Raw genomic sequence first — 26718 nt, 5'->3', positions numbered from 1 at the left:
CCTGGGACCACTCCCAGCCCTGAAAAAATAATTTTGGGTCCATTCACAAAGTGGAAGGGGTCCCATGGGGACCCCTTCCAATTTGCGAGTGGGTTACCATCCACTTGAAGTGGATGGTAACTGCGATACGATTTGCGACTGCGTACGCGCTCGCAAATGGTATGGCATCCCACTCAGACTCGCAAATAGGAAGGGAACACCCCTTCCTATTTGCGATTCTGAAATGCATATTGCGAGTCGGTACCGACTCGCAATATGCATTTCTGAATAGCAAAGAGGCTTTTGCGCCTCGCAAACGGCGATTTTCGCCGTTTGCGAGGCGCAAACCCTTTGCTACATCTGGCCCCTAGGGTCTAATCCCATTCGTAGCACTAGACCAAACAAATAGTGCGATTCTGGGCAAATGGTTTCCTCCCCCTATGACTTACATTGTAAATATCAGACTTTGTAAATATGTCTCATGTAATGTATAAAATACAATGGAAAAGAGTGCAGTTTACTGTTGTACAACTTACCTTCTTTGATGCAGCACTCTACTGCATTCTGGTTCTGTAATGTAATCCCTTAGGTATCAACACACCTCCCCATAGGAACTTAATGGGTAATACGTACCTGATACACAAGTTCCATAATCTAAATTGAACGCTGCACACAATACTGCTTAGACTACAGCACCTACTTTGCAGTACTGCTACTACAATGAGATTTTCTTAGGAGAGAGCTCTTCTGCAGGAGACAGCTCTTCTACTCCTTGGAGCAGAATCATTCCACAGCACGCAACACCCCACATCAAACATAAACCCATCAATGTTTAGATGAGTGAGGAGATCTGACTTAAAAATAGTATTATAGGTCATTTAATTCAAGTGGACTCCACAGTCTAGAGGGTACAGTATGTATCTCACTTACCTATTTCCGTCATGCTTATTCCAGCTGCTAATTGTCCATTATTGAAGGAACTATAGGTAAATAAGTTCGGTACAGACGTAAGGTCATAGATTGGTTCCTGCTTTATCTGTTTGAGCCCAGTCAAGTCTATTCCAGACTGATCTGGTGAAGGCTGAGAGGAATCCACACTGTAGTAGCCCTCAGATTTGGGCAGGTCAATGACATGCCCGTTGGAGTAGGTGCCACCCGTTTCACTGTTGAGGTTACTCAAGCCATTGGTGATGCTGCTGCTGTACACCCTGGCGAGCGCCTCAGCTTCGCCCGTTTGCTGCTGCCGCTGCTCCTGTAACCGTTGCTGGTGCTTCTGCACTTCTGCGTAGAGGCTGTCTCTTTGCTTTTTGGACATCCTTCCAAACTTCACAGCTGGCGGGGAAACATGATTTTTAATTAGTAAAGTGATAATTTACAATGATAGTTTTTAGAAAATGCACTTAACATGGTTATGAATTAAATTATAGAAACTTTAGTGCTGTTTCTATAAGATGGTAAGAGATCTGACCACATTCATAAACAAGAAAAAAAAGAATTATAGTATAGCAGTTATAGACTTTTTTTCTTAATGGTTGGGATAACACCTGCAGTGCCTACCGGCTGTAAGTAAGTCGAGGTATAACCTATCATTTCAGAAAATTACGCCACCAATGTGCTCAAAATAGGGAGTGACCAGGCCCTCTCACCTACCAATGACAAAGGCTGAGGGATGGGGACACCATGCATTCTGGAAGTTGCAGGTTCAACTGCCACTCCTGTTATGCTCGGTGAGGCATTAGCACACATAATCTAACAAAATAAGCCTGCACTGTGCATAACATACCTATTTATGGCACTCTTTTAAAAAGCAGGGTCATATATTTGGAGTAAGAATTAAAACATTTCAGTCTCTCTGTTGCAGAATTTACATTTGATGGATAGTAAAAACTATGGTCAGGCTGCCGTTGTCTCTACTTTTTAAAAGTACACCATGAACTAATAACTGTCAAGAAATATTGCTTTTGCTTATTGTCCTGGGTGGTGGAAGCCTGACAAAGGGCACATTTTAAAATCAGTATTTGAGGCCACCTCCCTATGACCGGCACAATGTTCTTATCGCCGATGTGCACTTTGCAAATAGCAATACCCTAGTGTAACATATTTAAGAAAATAAAGACTGCTAAAGATATGGGGAAAACACTTTAATTGCAAGCACTGTGTCCTGGGCTGCACAATTTGTCTGAATGCATCTGTATCTGCAGGGTCAAAGTTCTGTTCATTAATGGGAGGGCGCTGTTCAGGGACTGTGGGCCTGTTTTGGTTAAAAAGGAGGAATGGCCAGATGCATCAAAAGACTGGTTGAGCAAAGTGGTAGCACAATGCACAAATGTGTGTTGCATCCTATGTACTAAGTCACATCACAAAATGTCTAGTCACGGGGTGTCACAGAATGACCAGCTAATGTTTATAAGTTTTTCAGGTCACTATTTTCTAGTCCCTATGTTGTTGTTTTTTTTTTTTTTTTAGGTAGGCCTTTTTCCTTACAATGGTGCTGTTTTAAAAACGGTTTCCCCTTTAGAAAAACTACAAGGGTAACATGCTGTGTTCTCTTGAACAACTGCCTACTCTCGTGGGGCTCCCAACACCATTCACCACCTGCAAGGTGCACTTTCCCATTTGCAAATCAGTTACCCTCACTTTTTAACTGACCAATGGTTGCAATCGAAACTGAGGTAGCACACCATTAATTAATGCAATACAAATCGTAATAAGAGGGGACCGCCTCTTCCTTGCCCCGTATGACTCACTATTAGAAAGGACCGGTTCGTTCACGCCCCTTTCTAATTGTAACTCGGTATGGGCCCGCAAACTTGTTTTGTGCATCAGAAATTATTTTCCGACTCACAGAATGAGTTTCACGCATGCCATCAATACATTCTATGGACGCAGACTCTGTTATCGCATGGCATATAATCGCAAAATTGATTTATACATCTGCCCCGAAGTGACTTTACGCCTTCTCTTGTGGGTTTCGGAGATCCCCAATGGACAGCGTTAGATTTATTTTGCTGCTTGGTTGTTTTCCATAGTTTAACTTCCAACCTCACTGGTAGAGTTTAACACACATATACATTTTTGCTTTCTAATCAGTTCCTCCACAGTTATAGCTTCCTATGCAGAAACAGACTTAGGCATCAGTCAGGTGTAGCGGCGTATCATGTGCCCTTGCCGAGGGTGAGTACACCTTACCATCTCGAGACATTCCCAAGGCAAGACACTTCTGCAGTCGGCAGTGTTGGCAACGGTTCCTGTTCGTCCTGTCAATTAAACAGTTTCTCTGCCGGGGGCAGGAGTAGGAGGCATTATTCTGTTGGCTCCTCCTGAAGAATCCCTGGGGGAGAGAGAGCGAGAGAGAACATATCAATGAATATGGAGGACTCGTTGCATAAAAACAATGTGGCATTTTCTGTTCAACGTTTGCTGGCACATTCTGTTTTGCAATGTCCTGTCCACGTCGGAATACATCGCCTTATACCGCTATGACTAGAAATGCAAATAAGTATTTTTTGCATTTTCATAAGATAGCTAAGAGAATGTGTCATCATGTCACATTTGGAATCGAATGTTTCAATTTGATGGCATTTAAGTTAAAGTGACGAATAAACATAGCAATCACATCCAGAACATTTCAAGTTGCTCTAGCATTATCAGGTGTCTCTAGGCGCTGGATTAAGGTTCAACCGGAGGAAATTAAGGAAGGTAGGCATTTTTGTTTAAAATGTAGTTCAGACAGTTTCTGCTCAGAAACTGTTTCTTCCATTGCTTTGTCAACCTCACCTGTGCAGTCCTTTATGACAACTGTGATAAATGGGGTCCCAAGCACAGCCCTTTTTAATTTCCGGGTACATCGCAGAAACATTAATTGCACGTTAACTGTCGTTTTCCACGTCATGTACTTTAAAACTGTTAGCACTTTACCAGCTGGTAGACACTATGAAGATTAAAATCTAATGACCATTTCACTTGGTACTTTGTTATTGTTTTTTTTACAGTAAATAGTGCTCAGGTCATGGATGGTACCCAAAGTTAAAGTGCAAAAGAAGTATTTTATGGTCACGGGGTACGCCCGCAAATCTTTAATTTTGTGGTGTATGTTATGCTCCTTATAGTTTGTTATTATATACACGTGTCCCAACTCCAGATTCCTTTTAATCTAACAAATGTACTCAGCTGTTTATCGTGTATATCTGTGTGACTGTGCGTACGTTTTAAATTGGAATGGTGTCTCAGTGTTTCAGGATACTGTATTTGAGTATTTCTTCAATTAATTCTGATAATCCAATCTTCTCAGCCAATGCCGCACAGATTACCAAGTGTAAATGGCTCCTGTTCAGGTTGTTTACAGTGATGTATGCTCTCTGTGGGAGCATTACCAGCCATTAATAGCCTGTCAGGCAGTTACAGGCCAAAGGCGTAGGTGAGGCTGCACAACAAGGGAAAAGGGCAATCAATAGCTGTCAATGCCGAAAAGCACGTGGACAATATGTTAAGGTCCCTCTACCCTCACAAACCAATACACACGCACATTCCTACTGCCTCATCTTCAGTGAACCTTGAAAACTGACAAACGACAGTGCTTACTGTGAGCAGTCTGGATTCATCAAGTTGAGCATTCCATATAGAAACGAGGAAGGATTTGGGCCTTGAATCTCACCCCCCTTTAACCAAGCTTTGAAAGTGCTTCTTAAGTCTCAGGGCTACTCGCCTCTTCTAGTTCCAGAGATTTACAAGGCAAGAAGGGCATCTGGTTGAAGAAGGAGCTGACCATTGGACTGAACTGTGCAGTGGTTCTGGCTGGAGTGATTGGTTGAGCCTTCCTCCCGCTGCGATCTGTAGCCTGGTCCTCTGAGAGAGGTCTATAGCAGTCTGGAAGCTTTAGGACTAACCAGGAGGAAGGTATCTAATATTTGGAGATAAAAAATAGACTCCTACCTGTAACCCTCAGCAAGAAGGATGGAGAGAAATCTGTTTTCCTTGGAGAAAAGGGCATCTTTGAAGAAGGACTCAGCAGGTCAGAGGCACAGGAATTTGGCATGGCCTTAACAAGACAAGGATAGAGAGGTCTGTCTTCGCCATGGACCAGTTGCTGGAGTTTCCCAGAAAAGCAGTGGGAAGACTGGAGACATTTGATTGCATCTATATGAAAAGTAACTATTTATTGTTTTGATTTCTCACTATAAAGTTGTTTTGATGCTACTTAAATAGGTAGTAGGCATTTATCGGGAGAAAAGCTTGTCTCTTTGTTACTAGGGGTTAAGCCCAGGTTTATCATTGAGACCCTGCTTTAAGTAACAAGTCATTACATTCTTAGGTTGATGGGACCCTTCCATCAAAGTTATCACAGGAACAATCTCTTATATAAATTAATATCTATGGAAGTTATGAAACACAGCCCTCAATGTTCTTCACCTGACCCAGAACAGTTACAAATTCTCAAAAATGTCAGCATTTCGACCAGAAGGAAAAAACAGTTTGCACAGCCTTTATTAGGACTAATGGTCAAAGACAGTTAAACCTGCACTGTTACTGAAAGAAATCACAAGATCGAAAAAGGAACTCAGTTCTTGGCTACATCAAAAGATTACCAGCCTCAGCTGCCAATAAATAAACAAGGAGGCCTCCCTTTCCCAGATACAGGTCCTGCAGGGATAACAGTGTGACTTTAGCTCTCTTTAAATGACGTTTATGTTATAGAGAACATTGTCTTCAGTTTCTTATGCAGCTCGTTAGGGTACTCACTGAGGGCCCCTACAAACTGTTTCTAGCTTCTGCCTAATTATTTCCCTTGCACGGCCTCTTTTTTGTGCCACTATTAATATACCCAGACCTTTGAGTGATAGAATAGTCCCATATTGCTGTTCCTTTACCAGAAATCATGAAAACAAATGAGATGCATTGAACCTTCTCAACTGCACTTAGTATCCTTTCCAAAGAGGAGTGTACACAGCAGTGCACTATATGCAACTGCTTACTTAATTTGACAAATATTTGCATTATAGTGAGACAGAATGCGTAGCTGCTCAAATGAAAGAATTGCACTGTAAATAAAAGCAGCTTCGATTGGTCCCACAGATACTATCCACACCGTGTGGACAGTCCCTTCAACAAGGGTAGTGATTTTTGCCGAATTTGAAGGTCCTAATGTAATTTTGTTAGTTGAAAGTGGCTCTCTGAGGTTCGATGTAATCACATTTGTGGGGGAACTAAAACAAATGCGTGGTCATCATAACTTAAATTTCACGCCATCTAAAAATGTAAATTGATACTGAAAATCTGTAATTCCATGATAGTGAACGCACCTGGTTTAACTAGATATTTCATATTTGTAAATGTAAATTTGTATTGTGATATAGATTATTTACAACGAAGTGCATTTAATTCCTGACCACTAAATGTTTCAGTTGCAATGACAATTGCATCATGCAACATTTCACTAATGCTAAAAATGGTTTTATGCACTGTTGGACCTGGCTTTTTGACAGGGACATCCCCAAACTTTTTGCCTCCTTCCTCCTATTTTTTCTGACCTGTTGTTGTTGGCTTTTGACCTCTGAGCACTTTACCACTGCTAACCAGTGCTAAAGTGCATATGCTCTCTGTGTAAATTGTACTATTGATTGGTTTATACATGATTGACTATTTAATTTACCTATAAGTCCCTATTAGAGTGCACTACATGTGCCTAGGGCATGTAGATTAAATGCTACTAGTGGGCCTGCAGCACTGGTTGTGCCACCCACCTCAGTAGCCCCTTAACCTTGTCTCAGGCCTGCCATTGCCAGGCCTGTGTGTGCAGTTTCACTGCCACTTCGACTTGGCATTTAAAAGTACTTGCCAAGCCTAGAAATCCCCTTTTTCTACATATAAGTCATCCCTAATGTGCGCCCTAGGTAACCCCTAGAGCAGGGTGCTGTGTAGGTAAAAGGCAGGACATGTACCTGTGTAGTTATATGTCCTGGTAGTGTAAAACTCCTAAATTCGTTTTTACACTACTGTGAGGCCTGCTCCCTTCATAGGCTAACATTGGGGCTGCCCTCATACACTGTTGAAGTGGCAGCTGCTGATCTGAAAGGAGCAGGAAGGTCATATTTGGTATGGCCAGAATGGTAATATAAAATCCTGCTGACTGGTGAAGTCGGATTTAATATTACTATTCTAGAAATGCCACTTTTAGAAAGTGAGCATTTCTTTGCACTAAAAACTTGTTGTGCCCTTCAATCTACGTCTGGCTAGGTTTAGTTGACAGCTCCTTGTGCATTCACTCAGACACACCCCAAACACAGGGTACTCAGCCTCACTTGCATACATCTGCATTTTGAATGGGTCTTCCTGGGCTGGGAGGGTGGAGGGCCTGCCCTCACACAAAGGACTGCCACACCCCCTACTGGGACTCTGGCAGACAGGATTGAACTGAAAGGGAACTTGGTGCATTTCTTAGAGACTCTTTGAAGTCACCCCCACTTCAAAGGCACAACTTAGTATAAAACAGGGCCTCTGCCCTACCTCATCAGACACTTGCTGGAGAAGAAACCTGAACCAGAAACTACATCCTGCCAAGAAGAACTGCCTGGCTGCTCAAAGGACTCACCTGTCTGCTTTCTCCAAAGGACTGCTGTCTTGCTGTTGCCCTGCTGCCTTGCTGAACTCTTGTCTGGCTGTGAAAGTGCTCTCCAAGGGCTTGAATAGAGCTTGCCTCCTGTTCCTTGAAGTCTCAGGACCAAAAAGACTTCTTCCTTTCACGTGGACACTCCGTGCGCCGAAAATTTCGACGCACAGCTTGTTTCGCGGCGAGAAAAACGCCGCACACCGACGCTGATCAACGCGACGCCCTCGGGACGATCGAGACTTCGACGCACAACCTCGCAAGGACAACGCCGCCCGACTTCCAAGGAGAAATCGACGCGACGCCTACCGTGAGTGCGAAACTTTGACGCACGGCCTCGCAAGGACAACGCCGCCCGACTTCCAAGGAGAAATCGACGCGACGCCTGCCGTGAGACCAAAATTTAGACGCACGGCCTCGCAAGGACAACGCCGCCCGACTTCCAAGGAGAAATCGACGCGACGCCTACCGTGAGATCGAAACTTCGACGTGCAGCCCCGCAGAACGACGCACAGCCGGAAAATAAGCAGGAGAACCCACGCACAGACCCGGGACATCTGGTAATCCTCGCGATCCACAAAAAAGAGACTGTCTGCGCGCCGGAAAACGACGCCCGACTTCCCCGCGTGGAAAAGAACGACGCAAGTCTGTGTGTGCTGAGCGGAAAACGACGCACACACCCCTTTTTCCACGCATCTCTTCTCCTGTGGCCCTCTGAGGAGATTTCCCACCAGAAACCAGGTACTCTGTGCTTGAAAGACACTTTATTGCTTTTTAAAGACTTAAAGACTCTTAATATCACTTTTCAGTGATATCTTTACAAATTCGTATTGCAACTTTGATCGTTTTGACCTACAATTATCCAGATAAATATTCTATATTTTTCTAAACACTGTGTGGTGTATTTTTGTGGTGTTATACTATGGTGTTGTATGATTTATTGCACAAATGCTTTACACATTGCCTTCTAAGTTAAGCCTGACTGCTCGTGCCAAGCTACCGGAGGGTGAGCACAGGCTGATTTTGGATTGTGTGTGACTTACCCTGACTAGAGTGAGGGTTCTTGCTTGGACAGAGGGCAACCTATCTGCCAACCAAAAACCCCATTTCTAACATTGGTGATCAGCGGTGAGGATAGGACTTGTGTTTGTGCAGTGACATACAGTAGCTAAGTATTTCACTACCTACCCACAGTTGAAGGTCAACTTGATTTTTCATATTTTTTGGCTTTTTGTTCTCTGATGTCCTCCTGGATATACTAGTGATATTTTGGACTTTGGATTTTGGTTTTTGCTGATAAGATCTTATCAGAATGGGATTGCTTACCAACTCATGCTTTGTTCGTACTGACCACCTCACTAAGGCTGACCTAAGGAAGCTTTGCAGACAATGGGGCCTTCCTGTAGCAAGGAGATCTACTAAAGCGGAGATGCTCCATCACTACATAGTCTGGGGGGAGGAAAGATGGGCAGAGAGAGAGGCAGCAAGAAACCAAATGACTAAGTACCCCTCAGATGAGGAGGAAGACTACTCAGATGAGGAGGAGGGCTACTCAGAGTTGGACAGTGACCCAGAAATAGATGAATGGCTCCGAAGTCAAAGGCGACAGGAGCAACAATTAGAGGAGTATCTTGCAGAGGTTGAGGCAAAAAGACTTTTAGCCCTGGAAGAAGAAAAGATTGCAGCTCAAGAGCTGAGCGGTAAAGAGCTGAAACTGGAGGCCGGAAGGGCTGAGTCCAGTTCAGATGGTGGCAGCAAAAATCTTGCATCTAGTACTGCTGAAGAAGGGCACAAGCCCAGAGATGTGGTGCCCAACTTGAAGAAGGGAGTTGACACACCCCAGGTAGTTCAAGGGTATGAGGTAGTTCCCGTTATGCACAGGGTCCCTGAGAAGGATTGGGGAACTGGCACAGGGAGTCATATTCCTACTGGGGGGAGGGACACTTTACTGACTCTAGCAGAGAGTGACAGAGAAAAGGGTTCCCCCCTGGTGGACGTCCTGGATATAGAGTGTAGAGACATCCCAGAAGAGTATGGGTTGAGTGTCAGGGACAGGCAGATACTGTCTCACCAGTCTCAAGAGGGTGACATAGAGTGCTTTTCCAAGGCTGAGTTACTGGGTGGTTGGGTGACGGGTACTGTGGTTAATACATGTGAAGGGCAGAGTGATGTAATTGCTGGAGAGCATATGTCTAGTCCTTATTTTCCAGAGCTACGCCAACACCAGGTGGAGTGTGAGTTCTCTGACCCAAGGGAACTTACAGTGGAGGCAGACTTTTGGGTGAGTACCAGAGAGTCTGAAGAGGCATTTGGGGGTGCTCCTGAAGGGAGTGGTCTAGGTGGTTCCCGACCAAGTGAGGTGGGAGAGGATTGTAGTGTCCCAGGTAGGTCTCAGAGCCTAACCTGTACCGTAGGGCCACCTTTTGAGGGAAGCCCCGCAGTGTCAGAAGAACTTGGGGGGATGACTGTAGACAGCATCCCAACAGTTCTGGTGTCTGGCAGTACCACTCCTAGTGAGGGGGTGCAGAAGTCCAGACATAGGGTTGAGAGGGGGTGGCAGACCCCAGTGGAGGATCTTGAAAGTCAGGGGTCAGCTCTGAGAGCAGAGCCCCCCAGGAATGACCCAGGTGAGACCGTTTCTGGTTTGGGGGAAACCCAGACTCTGCCGGATGGGCAGAGGTCGGGAGACCTGCGCCAACCAGACTCTTGTGTGGCCCTTGGGGACGGCGTGTCCCTGGTGGGGGGTAGGTGTGCCCCCCAGGAAGTCCTGGCATGCCAGGCAAAGATTCAACCTCAGGGTGGTGACTCTGGGTTGGATAACCGGGTTCAGAGGTTAAACTTTGACCTGGTGGGGGGTAGATGTGCCCCCCAGAAAGTCCTGGAATGCCAGGCAATGGCTCAACCTCAGGGTGGTGACTCTGGGTTGGCTTACCAGGTGAAGAGGTCAAACTCTGACCTGGTGGGGGGTAGGTGTGCCCCCCAGAAAGTCCTGGCGTGCCAGGCAGTTGTCCAACCTCAGGGTGTCGACTCTGGGTTGGATGGCCAGGTTCAGAGGTTAAACTCTGACCTGGTGGGAGGTAGGTGTGCCTCCCAGAAAGTCCTGGGATGCCAGGCAATTGCCCAACCTCAGGGTGGTGACTCTGGGTTGGCTAACCCGGTTCAGAGGTCAAACTCTGACCTGGTGGGGGGTAGGTTTGCCCCCCAGAAAGTCCTGGTATACCAGGCAATGGTTCAACCTCAGGGTGGTGACCCTGGGTTGGAGAACCAGGCTCAGAGGTTAAACTCTGACCTGGTGGGAGGTAGGTGTGCCTCCCTGAAAGTCCTGGCCTGCCAGGCACTGGTTCAACCTCAGGGTGGTGACTCTGGGTTGGATATCCAGGTTCAGAGGTTAAACTCTGACCTGGTGGGGGGTAGGTGTGCCCCCCAGAAAGTCCTGGCGTGCCAGGCAATTGTTCAACCTCAGGGTGGTGACTCTGGGTTGGATACCCAGGTTCAGAGGTTAAACTCTGACCTGGTGGGGGGTAGGTGTGCCTCCCAAGAAGCCCTGCTGTGCCAGGCAATTGTCCAACCTCAGGGTGTTGACTCTGGGTTGGATGACCAGGTTCAGAGGTTAAACTCTGACCTGGTGGGGGGTAGGTGTGCCCCCCAGAAAGTCCTGGCGTGCCAGGCAATTGCCCAACCTCAGGGTGGTGACCCTGGGTTGGAGAACCAGGCTCAGAGGTTAAACTCTGACCTGGTGGGAGGTAGGTGTGCCTCCCAGAAAGCCCTGGTGCGCCAGGCAATTGTTCAACTTCAGGGTGGTGACTCTGAGTTGAATGGCCCAGTTCAGAGGGTAAACTCTGACCTGGTGGAGGGTCAGGGTGCCCTCCAGAAAGTCCTGGCGTGCCAGGCAATTGTTCAACCTCAGAGTGCTGACTCTGGGTTGGATAACCGGGTTCAGAGGTTAAACTCTGACCTGGTGGGGGGTAGGTGTGCCCCCCAGAAAGTCCTGGCGTGCCAGGCAATTGTTCAACCTCAGGGCGGTGACTCTGGGTTGGATACCCCGGTTCAGAGGTTAAACTCTGACCTGGTGGGAGGTAGGTGTGCCTCCCAAGAAGCCCTGCTGTGCCAGGCAATTGTCCAACCTCAGGGTGTTGATTCTGGGTTGGATGACCAGGTTCAGAGGTTAAACTCTGACCTGGTGGGGGGTAGGTGTGCCCCCCAGAAAGTCCTGGCGTGCCAGGCAATTGCCCAACCTCAGGGTGGTGACCCTGGGTTGGGGAACCAGGCTCAGAGGTTAAACTTTGACCTGGTGGGAGGTAGGTGTGCCTCCCAGAAAGTCCTGGTGCGCCAGGCAATTGTTCAACTTCAGGGTGGTGACTCTGAGTTGAAGGGTCAGGTGCAGAGGTTAAACTCTGACCTGGTGGAGGGTCAGTGTGCCCTCCAGGAAGTCCTGGCGTGCCAGGCAATTGTTCAACTTCAGGGTGGTGACTCTGAGTTGAATGGGCAGGTGCAGAGGTTAAACTCTGACCTGGTGGGGGGTAGGTGTGCCTCCCAGGAAGTCCTGGTTTGCCAGGCAGTGATCCAGTCTGAGGGTACAGACCCTGGCTGGAAGACCAGGTTCAGGGTGTCCCCCCGGACCTGGAGGGAGGGGCTACTGATAACAGTGCCCCTACCATGTTGTCTTCTGAGGAGGCCACTCCTAGTTGGAGGGTGCTGGACCCCAGAAGGGAGGGCAGGGGAAGGGAAGCCTCACCCCGGGCCCTAGTCCAACCTGAAGGTACAGGCCCCAGGTTGGAGGGCCAGTGGCAGGTTAACAGCCCTGCACTGGTGGAGGAATGGTACAGGGTGACTTCTGTAAGCACCCTGACCATGTTGGACTCTGGGGGTACCGCTCCAGGAGGGAGGGTACAAAGCCCCAGAGGGGAGGACCAGGTTCAGGCAGTCATCCCTGACCTGGTGGAAGGGAGAGTGGTTAAAGGGTGCCCAGCACCTGGGGCTACCGCCCCCCACTCTCCACAGCCACAGTGGTTGGAGAGCTTTGAGAGGCCTGGGGCCTGGCTCCCATCCCTGGCAGCTGTCAGTAATCACTGTGGCTTGCTGTCCGGGTGGACAGAGTTATCCCTGGGGAGGGGACAAGTGTCACACCCCAGGGGTAGAGTGGGCAACCCCACTATGTTGGTCATGGTGGTACTATCCTGCTCCTGGGATACATCTGTGAGCAAAGTAAGGTTAGGTGCTGCACAGATGGGATCCGCAGGAAAGGAGAAAGGTTCCCCATGGATGGGCTTAGTGGGCCCTGAGAGTATGGACAGAGGAAACCAATGGGAGTCAGGAAGGCGAAGAACTGGAGCATGCCCCTGCTGTTGTGGGCCTGGGTCCTTGTTCTGTCGCCTCAAACAGGGAAGTACATCAGGATAGTGATTGTTCTCCCCTGGCTTTAGGCTGGTGGGGGGTCATGTTGGACCTGGCTTTTTGACAGGGACATCCCCAAACTTTTTGCCTCCTTCCTCCTATTTTTTCTGACCTGTTGTTGTTGGCTTTTGACCTCTGAGCACTTTACCACTACTAACCAGTGCTAAAGTGCATATGCTCTCTGTGTAAATTGTACTATTGATTGGTTTATCCATGATTGACTATTTAATTTACCTATAAGTCCCTATTAGAGTGCACTACATGTGCCTAGGGCATGTAGATTAAATGCTACTAGTGGGCCTGCAGCACTGGTTGTGCCACCCACCTCAGTAGCCCCTTAACCTTGTCTCAGGCCTGCCATTGCCAGGCCTGTGTGTGCAGTTTCACTGCCACTTCGACTTGGCATTTAAAAGTACTTGCCAAGCCTAGAAATCCCCTTTTTCTACATATAAGTCATCCCTAATGTGCGCCCTAGGTAACCCCTAGAGCAGGGTGCTGTGTAGGTAAAAGGCAGGACATGTACCTGTGTAGTTATATGTCCTGGTAGTGTAAAACTCCTAAATTCGTTTTTACACTACTGTGAGGCCTGCTCCCTTCATAGGCTAACATTGGGGCTGCCCTCATACACTGTTGAAGTGGCAGCTGCTGATCTGAAAGGAGCAGGAAGGTCATATTTGGTATGGCCAGAATGGTAATATAAAATCCTGCTGACTGGTGAAGTCGGATTTAATATTACTATTCTAGAAATGCCACTTTTAGAAAGTGAGCATTTCTTTGCACTAAAAACTTGTTGTGCCCTTCAATCTACGTCTGGCTAGGTTTAGTTGACAGCTCCTTGTGCATTCACTCAGACACACCCCAAACACAGGGTACTCAGCCTCACTTGCATACATCTGCATTTTGAATGGGTCTTCCTGGGCTGGGAGGGTGGAGGGCCTGCCCTCACACAAAGGACTGCCACACCCCCTACTGGGACTCTGGCAGACAGGATTGAACTGAAAGGGAACTTGGTGCATTTCTTAGAGACTCTTTGAAGTCACCCCCACTTCAAAGGCACAACTTAGTATAAAACAGGGCCTCTGCCCTACCTCATCAGACACTTGCTGGAGAAGAAACCTGAACCAGAAACTACATCCTGCCAAGAAGAACTGCCTGGCTGCTCAAAGGACTCACCTGTCTGCTTTCTCCAAAGGACTGCTGTCTTGCTGTTGCCCTGCTGCCTTGCTGAACTCTTGTCTGGCTGTGAAAGTGCTCTCCAAGGGCTTGAATAGAGCTTGCCTCCTGTTCCTTGAAGTCTCAGGACCAAAAAGACTTCTTCCTTTCACGTGGACACTCCGTGCGCCGAAAATTTCGACGCACAGCTTGTTTCGCGGCGAGAAAAACGCCGCACACCGACGCTGATCAACGCGACGCCCTCGGGACGATCGAGACTTCGACGCACAACCTCGCAAGGACAACGCCGCCCGACTTCCAAGGAGAAATCGACGCGACGCCTACCGTGAGTGCGAAACTTTGACGCACGGCCTCGCAAGGACAACGCCGCCCGACTTCCAAGGAGAAATCGACGCGACGCCTGCCGTGAGACCAAAATTTCGACGCACGGCCTCGCAAGGACAACGCCGCCCGACTTCCAAGGAGAAATCGACGCGACGCCTACCGTGAGATCGAAACTTCGACGCGCAGCCCCGCAGAACGACGCACAGCCGGAAAATAAGCAGGAGAACCATCGCACAGACCCGGGACATCTGGTAATCCTCGCGATCCACAAAAAAGAGACTGTCTGCGCGCCGGAAAACGACGCCCGACTTCCCCGCGTGGAAAAGAACGACGCAAGTCTGTGTGTGCTGAGCGGAAAACGACGCACACACCCCTTTTTCCACGCATCTCTTCTCCTGTGGCCCTCTGAGGAGATTTCCCACCAGAAACCAGGTACTCTGTGCTTGAAAGACACTTTATTGCTTTTTAAAGACTTAAAGACTCTTAATATCACTTTTCAGTGATATCTTTACAAATTCGTATTGCAACTTTGATCGTTTTGACCTACAATTATCCAGATAAATATTCTATATTTTTCTAAACACTGTGTGGTGTATTTTTGTGGTGTTATACTATGGTGTTGTATGATTTATTGCACAAATGCTTTACACATTGCCTTCTAAGTTAAGCCTGACTGCTCGTGCCAAGCTACCGGAGGGTGAGCACAGGCTGATTTTGGATTGTGTGTGACTTACCCTGACTAGAGTGAGGGTTCTTGCTTGGACAGAGGGCAACCTATCTGCCAACCAAAAACCCCATTTCTAACATGCACCTTGCGACGATAGCCAGTAGAGAAAATCTGTACTTATACTTCATGTTAGAAATGGGGTCTTTGGTTGGCAGTCAGGTTACCCCCTGTCCAAGCAAGGACCCTCACTCTAGTCTGGGTAAATCACACACAATCCAAATTATCCTGTGCCCACCCTCTGGTAGCTTGGCACTGAGCAGTCAGGCTTAATTTAGAAGGCAATGTGTAAAGTATTTGTGAAATAAATCCTACACTAACACAATATAGCACCACAAAAATACACCACACAGTGTTTAGAAAAATATATAATATTTATCTGGATATTTGTAGGTCAAAACGATAAAAGATGCAACATGAAATTGTAGAGATATCCCTGAAAAGTGATATAAAGTGTCTTAAGTCTTTAAAAAGCAAACAAAGTCTCTTTCAAGCACAAAGTACCTGGTTTGGAGTGGAAAATCTCCGCAGAGGGCCGCAGAGGAGGAGATGCGTGGAAAAATGGTGTGTGCTTTGGTTTCGCCCCTTCACACACGGACTTGCGTCGTTATTTTCCCCACGAGGAGACGCGCGTCGTTTTACGGGAAGAAAAATGGTGTGTGCGTTGGTTTCGCCCATTCACACACGGACTTGCGTCGTTATTTTTCACTCGGGGAAGACGTGCGTCATTTTCCGGCACGCGGGCCGTCTCCTTCTGTGGTGCGCAGGATTACCAGATGTCCCAGGGTCTGTGCGTGGAATCCTAGGCTTGTTATCCGGCTGCGCGTCGTTCTGGTGGGCTGTGCGTGGAATTTTCTTCCTCACAGCAGGCGTCGCGTCGATTTCCTCTCGGGAAGTCGGACGCCGTTGTACAGGCGAGGCCATGCGTCGAAGTTCCGGTCGCACAGCAGGTATCGCGTCGAGCGGCGTCTTTCCGGATCGGCGTGCGGTGAATTTTTCACCACGGAGCAAGCTGTGCGTCAAATTTTTCAGCGCACGAGGACTCCAGTTGAAAAAGAGAAGTCTTTTTGGTCCTGAGACTTCAGGGAACAGGGGCCAAGCTCTATCCAAGCCCTTGGAGAGCACTTTTGCAGCAAGACAAGAGTTCAGCAAGGAAGCAGGCCAACAGCAAGTCAGCAGTCCTTTGTAGAAAGCAGTCAGATGAGTCCTTTGAGCTGCCAGGCAGTTCTTCTTGGCAGGATGCAGGTTCTGGTTCAGGTTTCTTCTCCAGCAAGTGTCTGATGTGGTACGCAGAGGCCCTGTTTTATACCCAAATGTGCCTTTGAAGTGGGGGAGACTTCAAAGAGTGGCTTAGAAGTGCACCAGGTCCCCTTTCAGTTCAATCCTGTCTGCCAGGGACCCAGTAGGGGGTGTGGCAATCCTTTGTGTCAGAGCAGGCCCTCCTCCCTCCCAGCCCAGGAAGACCCATTCAAAATGCAGATGTATGCAAGTGAGGCTGAGTACCCTGTGTTTGGGGTGTGTCTGAGTGAATGCACAAGGAGCTGTCAACTAAACCCAGCCTGACGTGGATTGTAAGGCACAGGAAGATTTAAGTGCAAAGAAATGCTCACTTTCTAAAAGTGTTATTTCTAGAATAGTAATATTAAATCCAACTTCACCAATCAGCAGGATTTTGTATTACCATTCTGGCCATACTAAATATGACCTTCCTGCTCCTTTCAGATCAGCAGCTACCACTTCAATAATGTATGAGGGCAGCCCCAATGTTAGCCGATGAAGGGAGCAGGCCTCACAGTAGTGTAAAAACAAATTTAGGAGTTTTACACTACCAGGACATGTAAACTACACAGGTACATGTCCTGCCTTTTACCCACACAGCACCCTGCCCTAGGGGTTACCTAGGGCATACAATAGAGATGACTTATGTGTAGAAAAAGGGGAGTTTGAGGCTTGGCAAGTACTTTTAAATGCCAAGTCGAATTGGCAGTGAAACTGCACACACAGGCATTGAAATGGCAGGCCTGGGACAAGGTAAAGGGGCTACTTGAGTGGGTGGCACAACCAGTGCTGCAGGCCCACTAGTAGCATTTAATCTACAGGCCCTACGCACATACAGTGCACATTACTAGGGAATTATAAGTAGATTAAATAGTCCAATTGGGTATGATCCAAAGTTACTATGTTTAAAGGGAGAGAGCATATGCATTTTAGCACTGGTTAGCAGTGGTAAAGTGCGCAGAGTATAAAAGCCAGCAAAAACAGAGTCCAAAAAGTGGAGGGAGGCAGGCAAAAAGTTAGGGGTGACCACCCTAAGGCATGTCAGGTTTAACACTTCATTTAATAGAAACTTAGCCATCGTTAGTTGATTGTTTCCTTCAGTATGACAAAACCAATAAAACGGTATTTCTATTTTTACTTTATAGTTGCAAAGTTTTCCACAAGTTGTGCTGTATCTGAGATGACCCAGACACAATTTTGATATAGTAAGTGGGAGATTTACCTTGATCTTTAGTAAATATTAGGCAAGTCACTTGTTGAATTATAACTTCCTGTGTTCCTTGTGCATTTTAGTAAAATTTTCGACACTGTCACTGTATTGCTAACAGTGCTGCTCCAACACCATACTTTACATTAATGAAGCGATGGAACTGTATATATGTATATATATAACTCACTTTATAAGACTCAGTTATGCATGAGCCACCAATGTATGTGTTGGTAAATCACTTCCATCTCCCATGGGCATGGGGACCCATCATATTTGTTTTCATAGAGGGATAACTTGGTTGATACTATATTAAACATACAAAATAACTGTGTATATGCACATTCAACCATATACCCTCACTCCGATTAACCATAACTGTTAATGTAGCACTCTAGTAAACTAGGAAGGTTGCTATAAATATGCGTGGTGAGAAGACTGCTGTTTTCACTGATCCAGATTTGAGACGAATTTGCCTGACACGGCTGGAGGTCTGATGTTGTTTATTTGATTTGAAACCTTGTAGGTACAGTATGTTACGTACATAATTTGATAAGAGTGAATGCAGCATTTTATATAGATTACTAATGTGCATCACGCAGCTTGTAGCAATCATACAGCACCTTAGGCGGAACCACTAAAGTAGAGGTATCCTGAGAGGAAGCAGTGAACAACTATAGCATCACGCAGCTTGTAGCAATCATACTGCACCTTAGGCGGAACCACCAAAGTAGAGGTATCCTGAGAGGAAGCAGTGATCAACTATACTCATAGCTATCTTTAAACCTCAATGCCGCTGTGGATAAGACTGAAAAACCTTTGCAAGGATCAAAAGAGTCCAACACGAGAATGGAAGGTTCAACCTAAGGTATCTGTCTCGATTGACTTAACTGTGTTGGAGTGTCTAAAAGTCAGAAGAGTAGTCACTGCATGGGCAAACACGCAGCAGAACGGGTTAGCTCCCGTAGAAAAGAAGTACAGTAGAGGTGTGTCTTCAGTCCAATCTGCCACTTTAGCAATTATTTCTAAAGCCTTAAGGGGGAAGATACCTTCTTCCACAGAGTGGAAACCAGCATGTGGAGAGTTCGAGCAAAAAAGTGTTTCCTACCTGCATGGCTTTATTTAAAGTAATTTGTTTGCCTATTGCTACAAAACCAAGCCATACACCTCAGGAAAAATCTGAGATTATGGGATAACATGAGAAAGAAGAGATGATCTTATTATAATTTGACATTGTCTAGAGGCTGATTGTGAGAAAGTCACCCTTTTAGCATGTTCACCCCCATGTTTTTGACTGATACTGGTGGTAACGGGCAGTGACTGTGCCCTGGGCTCTGCTAACCAGGGCCACTGCTCCCAAACAAAAGAATATGGTAAATTGGCACAAATGCAATTGGCAATGACAGACTCCTGTAAATCCCCAGTAAATAATAGGGCAAGGGGGATTCAAACTACTTGTAAGTCCCTAGTATATAGGAGGGCAGGGAAGGTTAAAGGCCCAGTCGATTTCCTGCACTGAAGTGTGTACTGCTGTTTTGCCTGCTGTCATGTTTAAAGGCAACTCTGCTTTGCAGGCATTCTTTAAAAAGTAAAACATTTGCAAATATGACTTTGGAATTAAAAGTACTTTCAAAATAATAATCTATCTTATTCTTACATGTCACCCCTTAGGTCTCCCCTAGATATCCCAGGGGTGAGGTGTCATGTATCTATAAGTATGGATATTCTAAAAGATGTTTTATATGCCCTGGTGAAACAAAAATGCCCATTTAATTGTTCCTCATTGTAGCTTCATAGGATAAAATGTTCCATAGAATAAAATGGGAATATTTCATATAAGCATAAGTAATGCTAGGAAGGAGCGAAATGTATCATGAAAGTACTCAAAAGATTGCCAATGATAAATCCAGCAACTTGCCATTGTAGAAGTTATTGTAACAATACAGAAAATAAGTTATAGGACTTTCTTTTCTATAAGCCAAATTCCAGCCTGCTAGTGGCCTCTCCTGATTGGCCAGCCTTAACAGGATTAGCTAGGCTGCTTTGAGGCGGTGATAGGTGGCCTGTACTGAACATAGGTTAGCTGATGGGGGGAACTCTGCAGCTGCAGAGGCTAGGACAGTGGCTTGTTAAATCAAACTGGGCTTCAAAGGGAGCAGGACATAAAGGAATGCCAGTCAGGCCTGTCCTCTCACCCTGTAACCCACAGACAGATAGCAGGTGCAGGAAAGGAGTTTGCAGATGGTCTTGACGGGGAGTTTTAATGGAGATGAGCCACACCAGTAGGTTGGTTTAGCCACGTCTGAGAGGAATTGTCCATCCTGGATTTTAAAGTGCAGTGCTTTGTGGGACAAGAAAATGCCACAATTTGAACGAAGCTGTCAAGCTTTTGGGAGGCCCCCTGCATCTCATTAGACAGGGGAGCCACTTTGCTTGTCCCCCAAGACGATTGAATAAATGTGGGTGATCTGCGTTGCAACTCAGATCCACTGCCTGAAACCACAAGAAGAAGAAGGACTGCCCTGCTGGAACTCTGGTCTGCAACCCCAAGACTGCATTCTGAAGTACTGCTCCTGTTGCACACTGGCACAAGAGCCCTAACGACTCTGCCTTGCTTCAGAAAGGACTCAGGAGTGGACTTTCTGAAAGCAACAGGTTAACGGAGCTTGGCTGCACCAACTATTACAGACGTCCATAGCCTGGACTGTGTCCATTGGGCTTTTAGGGATTTGGCCAGGTGCATTGTGGGAATTGTAGTCCTAAATTTTCAAGGACCATCTCAGAGCTTCTAGACCCTTGGATTTGTGTTTTGGACATTTTGAACCCTCAGGAGGAACTTTAGGAAGACGTTCTAGAACTTTGGAGAAGTTTGGAGCAAATTTGGGAAAAAGTTCCATAAGTGGACTGATCCGACGTCAAGAGTCAAGCTGACTACTTTCAACCACAACCCGGCTTGAATTTCAGGCTTGTCCCGCTTGAAGCGATGGAGCTCCACACTTCCAGGATTAGACCAGGGCCTTGCAGAAAAGCAGTCCGACGATGTCACATCAAAATTGACTTGCATTAGAGGACTGCCCGACGTCTAGAAAGAAAAGCTCCAGAAAAGTTTCGAAGTGTGAAGGTAACATTTTTAATGAAGCCTCCTGCTCTGTGTATCCGAGCAGGGCTCAATAGTGGTCAGCCTCAAATTGCGACTTCTTCCCCGGCTAGCCGACCAGATGACCCTGGTTGGTGCTATTAATTTTTAAGCACTAAAAAGCACATGTTTTAATTTAATCTTTAAAAATTCATTTCTCTGAGTCCCTATATTGGATTTTTTTCATTTTAGTGTCATTTTAAAGATAACATTTTTATTGTTTTTATAAAAAATGTTATAAATTGATGGGGGATTTTTATTGTGTGTTGTGTCTTACTTATTTACTGTATTGGTGTATTTAAATGCTTTACATGCCTGTCTCCTAAGTTAAGCATGCCTGCTCATTGCCAAGCTACCAGGGGTTGAGCCAAGGGCTAATGGTTTGAGACCTTGAATGGACCTAACCTTGGCTTGGGGGCATTGCTACTAGGGATAGGTGTGTACTTACCTCTACTAGTAAACAGCCTCCAACACTGATGTATTCATGCATGCTTTTTTTTGTAGCTAACTTTCGGCACAACTAAAAATGTCTCCAGTATTTGGCATCATCAATTTTGAAAAGCATTGGAGCTGTGGATATCTCTGTACTGTTGAGCATTACCCCTTGCCTGAGAACTTATCATGGATTAAGTTTAAACATTTGTAGGAAATGAAATCCTTCTTTCATGTACCAATAAACATTAACTGTGACCATAGCTATTACTTCATGGCTCCGGCAAGGCCGGCTTTAGTGCTGGTGGCGCTCTGTGCGACAGTCTTTTTTGGCACTCCTCGCACCCCATTACTAGCTCCTCGGATTCACTCACTACTACCCGGCAAATGTGCCCCTCCTCTCTCCATAGCTCCCCTTTCACATACATTAATTTCTTTTAAAGCGCTTGTAAAGGCTAGCTTTACTAATCCACTCAGTTACCCACATAAAATATACTTTTGTTCTTTACAGCAGGCATATTAACCCTCTTCACTACTTTATGGTGAGTCAAAGCTACACAAAACTCCCATCTCTCTTCCAAGCACGAACAGCCCTGAGGTCAGGGCCCCCCAATCCAGGTCAGCACCCAGTGCGGCCGCACTGCTAGCACCGCCCTAAAGCCAGACCTGGGCTCAGAGATGAAGGCCCACAAACAAAGCGGAAGTAGTGATGCTCTAATCCAGGATGGTGTTTTCAACAGACTTTCCCCCTAATGGAATTTCAGATGTCGATTTGCAATTAGCAGAGTAACAGAAAGAGTGCTGTTGATAAAGTATAGACTGCCTTTGCAGAAGTTACCAGAGGCACACTCTCGATTGAAATGAATAATCTGTGGGTGTTATGCTTTATTCAAACATGATTAGTGGATGTGGAGACTGTGAAAACATCAATCTATATATTATTTAGAACAAATGTGTTCAACCTTTAAGAATAAGCCAACTTTACATGTTTGAAATCTGTCACCAGACGGTTTTAACACTATTTTCAGTTGTATTTCTCATCGGTTTGAAAATTTGCTTGACTCTAATGTCTGTTCTGCACCACTCTCACTCACGACCTAGAGATTCTGTAGGGTTCACTTGCCAACAAATGGCCACAGAAATATGTTAATAAAAAAGGGTTCTTGAAACAGGAGATATTGTACACGAACCATCAAAAACTTCTGATTCACAAACGTAAGCCTCAATGTATATTTTTTAGTGGGAGTGGACTTTTTATGTACCCTGTTTAGGAATGTGCTCACCTGCCCCACATGCCCAGAGTGACACTGCTGTCACAATAGGATTTATTATTGGGGATAGGCAATGCACAGTTGCAAAATGGTCGAATGGACAAAATAGGCTTTAGAATTTAAATTTCAGTTAATTGAGTTCACACACCAAAATGTTAGTATATCATTATAACATTCTGTGGTAAATATCCCCAAAACCTCTAGATGGACTAAAACAATTCACAGAGAGCACACAAATGACAGTGCTCTCGAGCTGCATGCAATGTATGGTGCATATCCATTCAAAGGTTTTTTTATTTACTTTTTGTCAAAACACTAGTCTAATGCTCCACTGACAATTAATGGCTGTCTTCGCAGAGCTTACATGAATATAAAAGGCTGCTATAATATAGATAGCAAACAGATTTTCTGACAAATGTTACATGAACGATGAGGTGGTTCTAATAGCCAATAGAATTCCTCTGCAAGAACACATGGATGCAAAACAATGTCGTATGCCCAAGAAATGCCATTAAATTCTCAATAAAGGCTAATGTTTCCTACTGTTTCATCTTTATTACTCTGACATCACAATAAACTACATTACAACAAAAGTCTCACTGCTAAAATAATTAACTTAACTAATAAAGTGTTAAACTCCGATCCTAAACGGACGTTTAGTAACTATGCAAGCATTTGCAATGGAATAGGTCCTGTATATTTAGAACAAGTTAATTGTCATCTTTTGATGACAGTGCCCACAAGAAAAAAAGAGAAAACATACATGGAAACGACGAAAAGACGACTTGGCAAAATAAAAAAGTTAGCTTAAAAACAAAATTAGCGCAATTTAGTTTGTCCTGGTGGGCACGTTTTTGCCAGTGACAACCCTCCTGTTTGCAGGGCACTAGAGGTTACAAAGAACAAATAGTACCTCAATCACCTTGGGAGCAGTGGATGGGCGGTGGACGGGCATGGAGAAATGGAAATGATGCCAGGCATGCCTTGATGAATTACGAGGCTGTACTGAAGAGTGCCAGGCAAACCAACTAATATTGAGCAACAGGCGGGCTCCAAGTCCTTTACTAAACACAACAGAGCCTTGCAAGTGAGACACATGCGCTAGCGCAAGCACTCGCAGCCTCAACCCTAATAAATTTAGGATGAGCCAAATTCATGTTAGGGGTTATGAGTAGGCACTAAAACGGCCACTCAAGTGGGTAATTTTGAAGGATACAATCTAATTCAACCATGTGCCAGATTTTTTTAAAATACCTGGCCATAAGTAAAGGGTGTTTGGTGCTTAGAGGTTTTAAAAACCATGCATTATAGAAATGGGACAATTACATTTAATGCATGCCGCTAAGGTCTCCATTAGTGCTATTACATGCTCCAAAAGTGTCATTCTATTCCCCAGCTGTGCTGCCAAAAGGCAGAGAAGTATTGTCATGCTTACAAAATTGTGTCCCCAAATTCCCTGAATGAGTTACAATTATTCTGTCAAAGGGGCAAATATATTCTCTCCCGTTTATTTTGCTAGTGGCATTCCATACTCATGAAGTAATAGTCGACAGTGATTCACACACAAAATTTACACATATTGCACAGTGAATAAGGTAGGAACAGCTCACTGTTGATCGTGTTTGATTGAAAAAATGTTAAAGGCTGCTGCTCTATAATAACAGGAGTATTACTTGTGATTTGTAGGTAGGGATTGCAGCCATCAATTCATTTAGGGTGGCTGTCAGACAGCGCAATTGGTTTTTAATATCAAAACTTGAGGATGGTACTACGTAATATTCAGCAAGGGTCATTAATTGTATTTTGATATGGACTCCTTTTTAGACCTGACAGCCTTTGGGTGGTCTTTCTCCAAACTTTTTGCCTTACTCTTCCATTTTTGCTGATTTTATTTTTGTTGGCCTTTGGGCTCTGCACACTTTACCACTGTTAACCAGTGTTTAAGTGTGTGTGCTTTCTACTATAAACATTGTAAATTTGACTTAGACTCATTTAATTTACTTGTAAGACCCTCGGAAAGTGGTACTACATGCTCCCCGGGCCTGTAAATTGAATGCTACTAGTGGGTCTGCAGCACTTATTGTGGCTCCCACTTGAGTAGCCCTTCAAACATGTCTCACGTTTGCCATTGCAGCCTGTGTGTGTAGCATTAAACTGTAATTTTGACCTAGCAAAAAAACCTTTTGCCAGGCCTAAACCTTCCTTTTTAATTCATATATGTTAACCCTAGGGTAGGCCTGAAATAGCACAGAGGACAGCGTGCAATTTATTTAAAAAGTTGGACATGTACCTTTAATTTTTACTTGTCCTGGTAGTGAAAAACTCTTAAAGTCGTTTTTCACTGCTGCAAGGCTTCCCTCATTCATAGGACAACCATGAGTTACCTTATTACATATAATAAGTGATAACTTTCAGTTGGAATCGGATAGAAATGTAGAGTTTGGTGTCTAAGGAATTCCAATTTAAAAACCTTTTTAATGGTAAAGTCAGATTTTAAGCCATAATTCTGAAAATGTCACTTTTAGAAAGTTGTCATTTTCTTGTTCCAACCATTTGGTGCTTGAAACCTGTATCCTTGGTGACATAACTAGATGTAGCTGGCAGTTGGTAGGGGAATTAGTGTTAGAATGATAGCCTATCTATGACTTGATGGGGGGGGTGCTGTCACCTACCACACTTACACATCAAAAAGCATCTGCCTGAGCACACTCAACAAAGGGTTTGACAACAGTCTTTGTATCCTCAGACATGGTGGGACCAGGGCAGGGAGGTAGGAAATTCCAAACACTTCTTGGGGGGGTGGGGATCTCCAGAGCCTTCTCCTACTTCAAAGTGGGCACCAGGTATAAACAATGGACCCCCAGACCCAACTCTTCAGTACAACTCTGGACCTAGGGTTTAAGGTTATAGGTTCAGCAGGCATAACCTGATCCCTGGATCCAACCCATGCTCCATCACGGTCAGTCTGAACTTCTGACTTTGTCCCAGTCTGGCACGACCATATAATCACAGTTGGTTCCTTGTGCTTCTAGGCACTATTTTCACATAACTCTTTAAAATTGCATTTGTGTCATTTTGGTCTCAAATAATTTATTAAGATTTACTCTATTTGTCTAAATTGGTGTGGTATGTTTTTGTGTTGTGTTTTCACTTTATGACTGTTTGAAGTGCTGCATAAATACTTTACACATTACCTCTAAGTTAAGCCTGACAGCTTTTGTACCAAGCTACCAGAGGATTAAGCACAGGTTAACTGGGGTTTGCTTGTGTTTCACCCTGACAGGAATTGTTGTTGCTGCTTGAATGGACTCATACCCCACTCAACCAGTAACCTAATTTTCAACACTGTTCCTGTTGCAATATAAATGGCCATGTTTTAACAGTAGGATTGTATGTAAGAAAAGAGAAAAATAGATATGCGACAAATATTTCCTTTGATAAATTGTATTTATAAACTGTTCTTGATATTTAGTTTGATTATGAATATACGGTATCCTCTCTGAAATCTCTTTAATATGCATTTAAAGTTAATATTGTTTTGTAACAAAAATGATCCTGCATAGAAGAAAGGCAAACATCGAAAAGAGTGCATTAGGAAGAATGATGCATTTGCAATGATATAAAGAAACTACCACAGGATAGTTGGCTGGTGCAATCGAATGTGTTTTAGAATCCCCATTCTTCCCAGGTACTGCAGGCAAAGTAAAGAAAAACTAAAGGACAAAGTGAACTTCTGAATCTTATGCAAGTATCAATTAACGTATTTGCATACACGCTCACAGAACCTTCTTCACACCTGACACTGTTTTAGCAGCTTGCAGCTGATAAAAGCGTTCTCTTAATGTCATCTTTGGGTGTTAGCGAGTCAGGGTGTCTGCAGAGACCGCTTGTTCGTTTGGTGTTACCTACTGGATGTTAAAATGAGTTCTGCTTTTAAGACCCGCAGCAAGGTATTAACAATTTTTAAAGAGAAAACGTCACTATTTTTTATTTTATTTAATCAAGGACATTCGAGGGCGTCAATTGCTCAAATTCATGTATGTGTCAATGTACGTATTTTTACGCGTGTAAACACCCCCACCTTTCTGTTTACAAAGGATGTGGTATGAGTGCAAGTGCACTATAAAGAGATTTGTAAGGGATGCACTTCAAATAAATGTGTACGGGATGAACAGACTATAAACAAGTGCAGAAGAT

General features: G+C 45.1%; 1 protein-coding gene across 1 annotated transcript in view; it reads right to left on the bottom strand.

The window, feature by feature from the left end:
* RORB (RAR related orphan receptor B) overlaps positions 1 to 26718 on the bottom strand; it is a 413952-nt gene that overhangs the window by 113259 nt on the left and 273975 nt on the right. The window contains exons 3-4 of the mRNA XM_069229117.1: positions 3169 to 3310; positions 910 to 1311 (exon numbers count right to left, since the gene is read on the bottom strand). Of these exons, the coding sequence (XP_069085218.1) occupies positions 910 to 1311; positions 3169 to 3310 (544 nt within the window). The remainder of the gene's footprint in view (positions 1 to 909; positions 1312 to 3168; positions 3311 to 26718) is intronic.

This window comes from Pleurodeles waltl, chromosome 1_1 (assembly GCF_031143425.1).
Source record: "Pleurodeles waltl isolate 20211129_DDA chromosome 1_1, aPleWal1.hap1.20221129, whole genome shotgun sequence".
Taxonomy (NCBI): domain Eukaryota; kingdom Metazoa; phylum Chordata; class Amphibia; order Caudata; family Salamandridae; genus Pleurodeles; species Pleurodeles waltl.
This window is presented reverse-complemented; position numbering and strand designations above follow the sequence as displayed.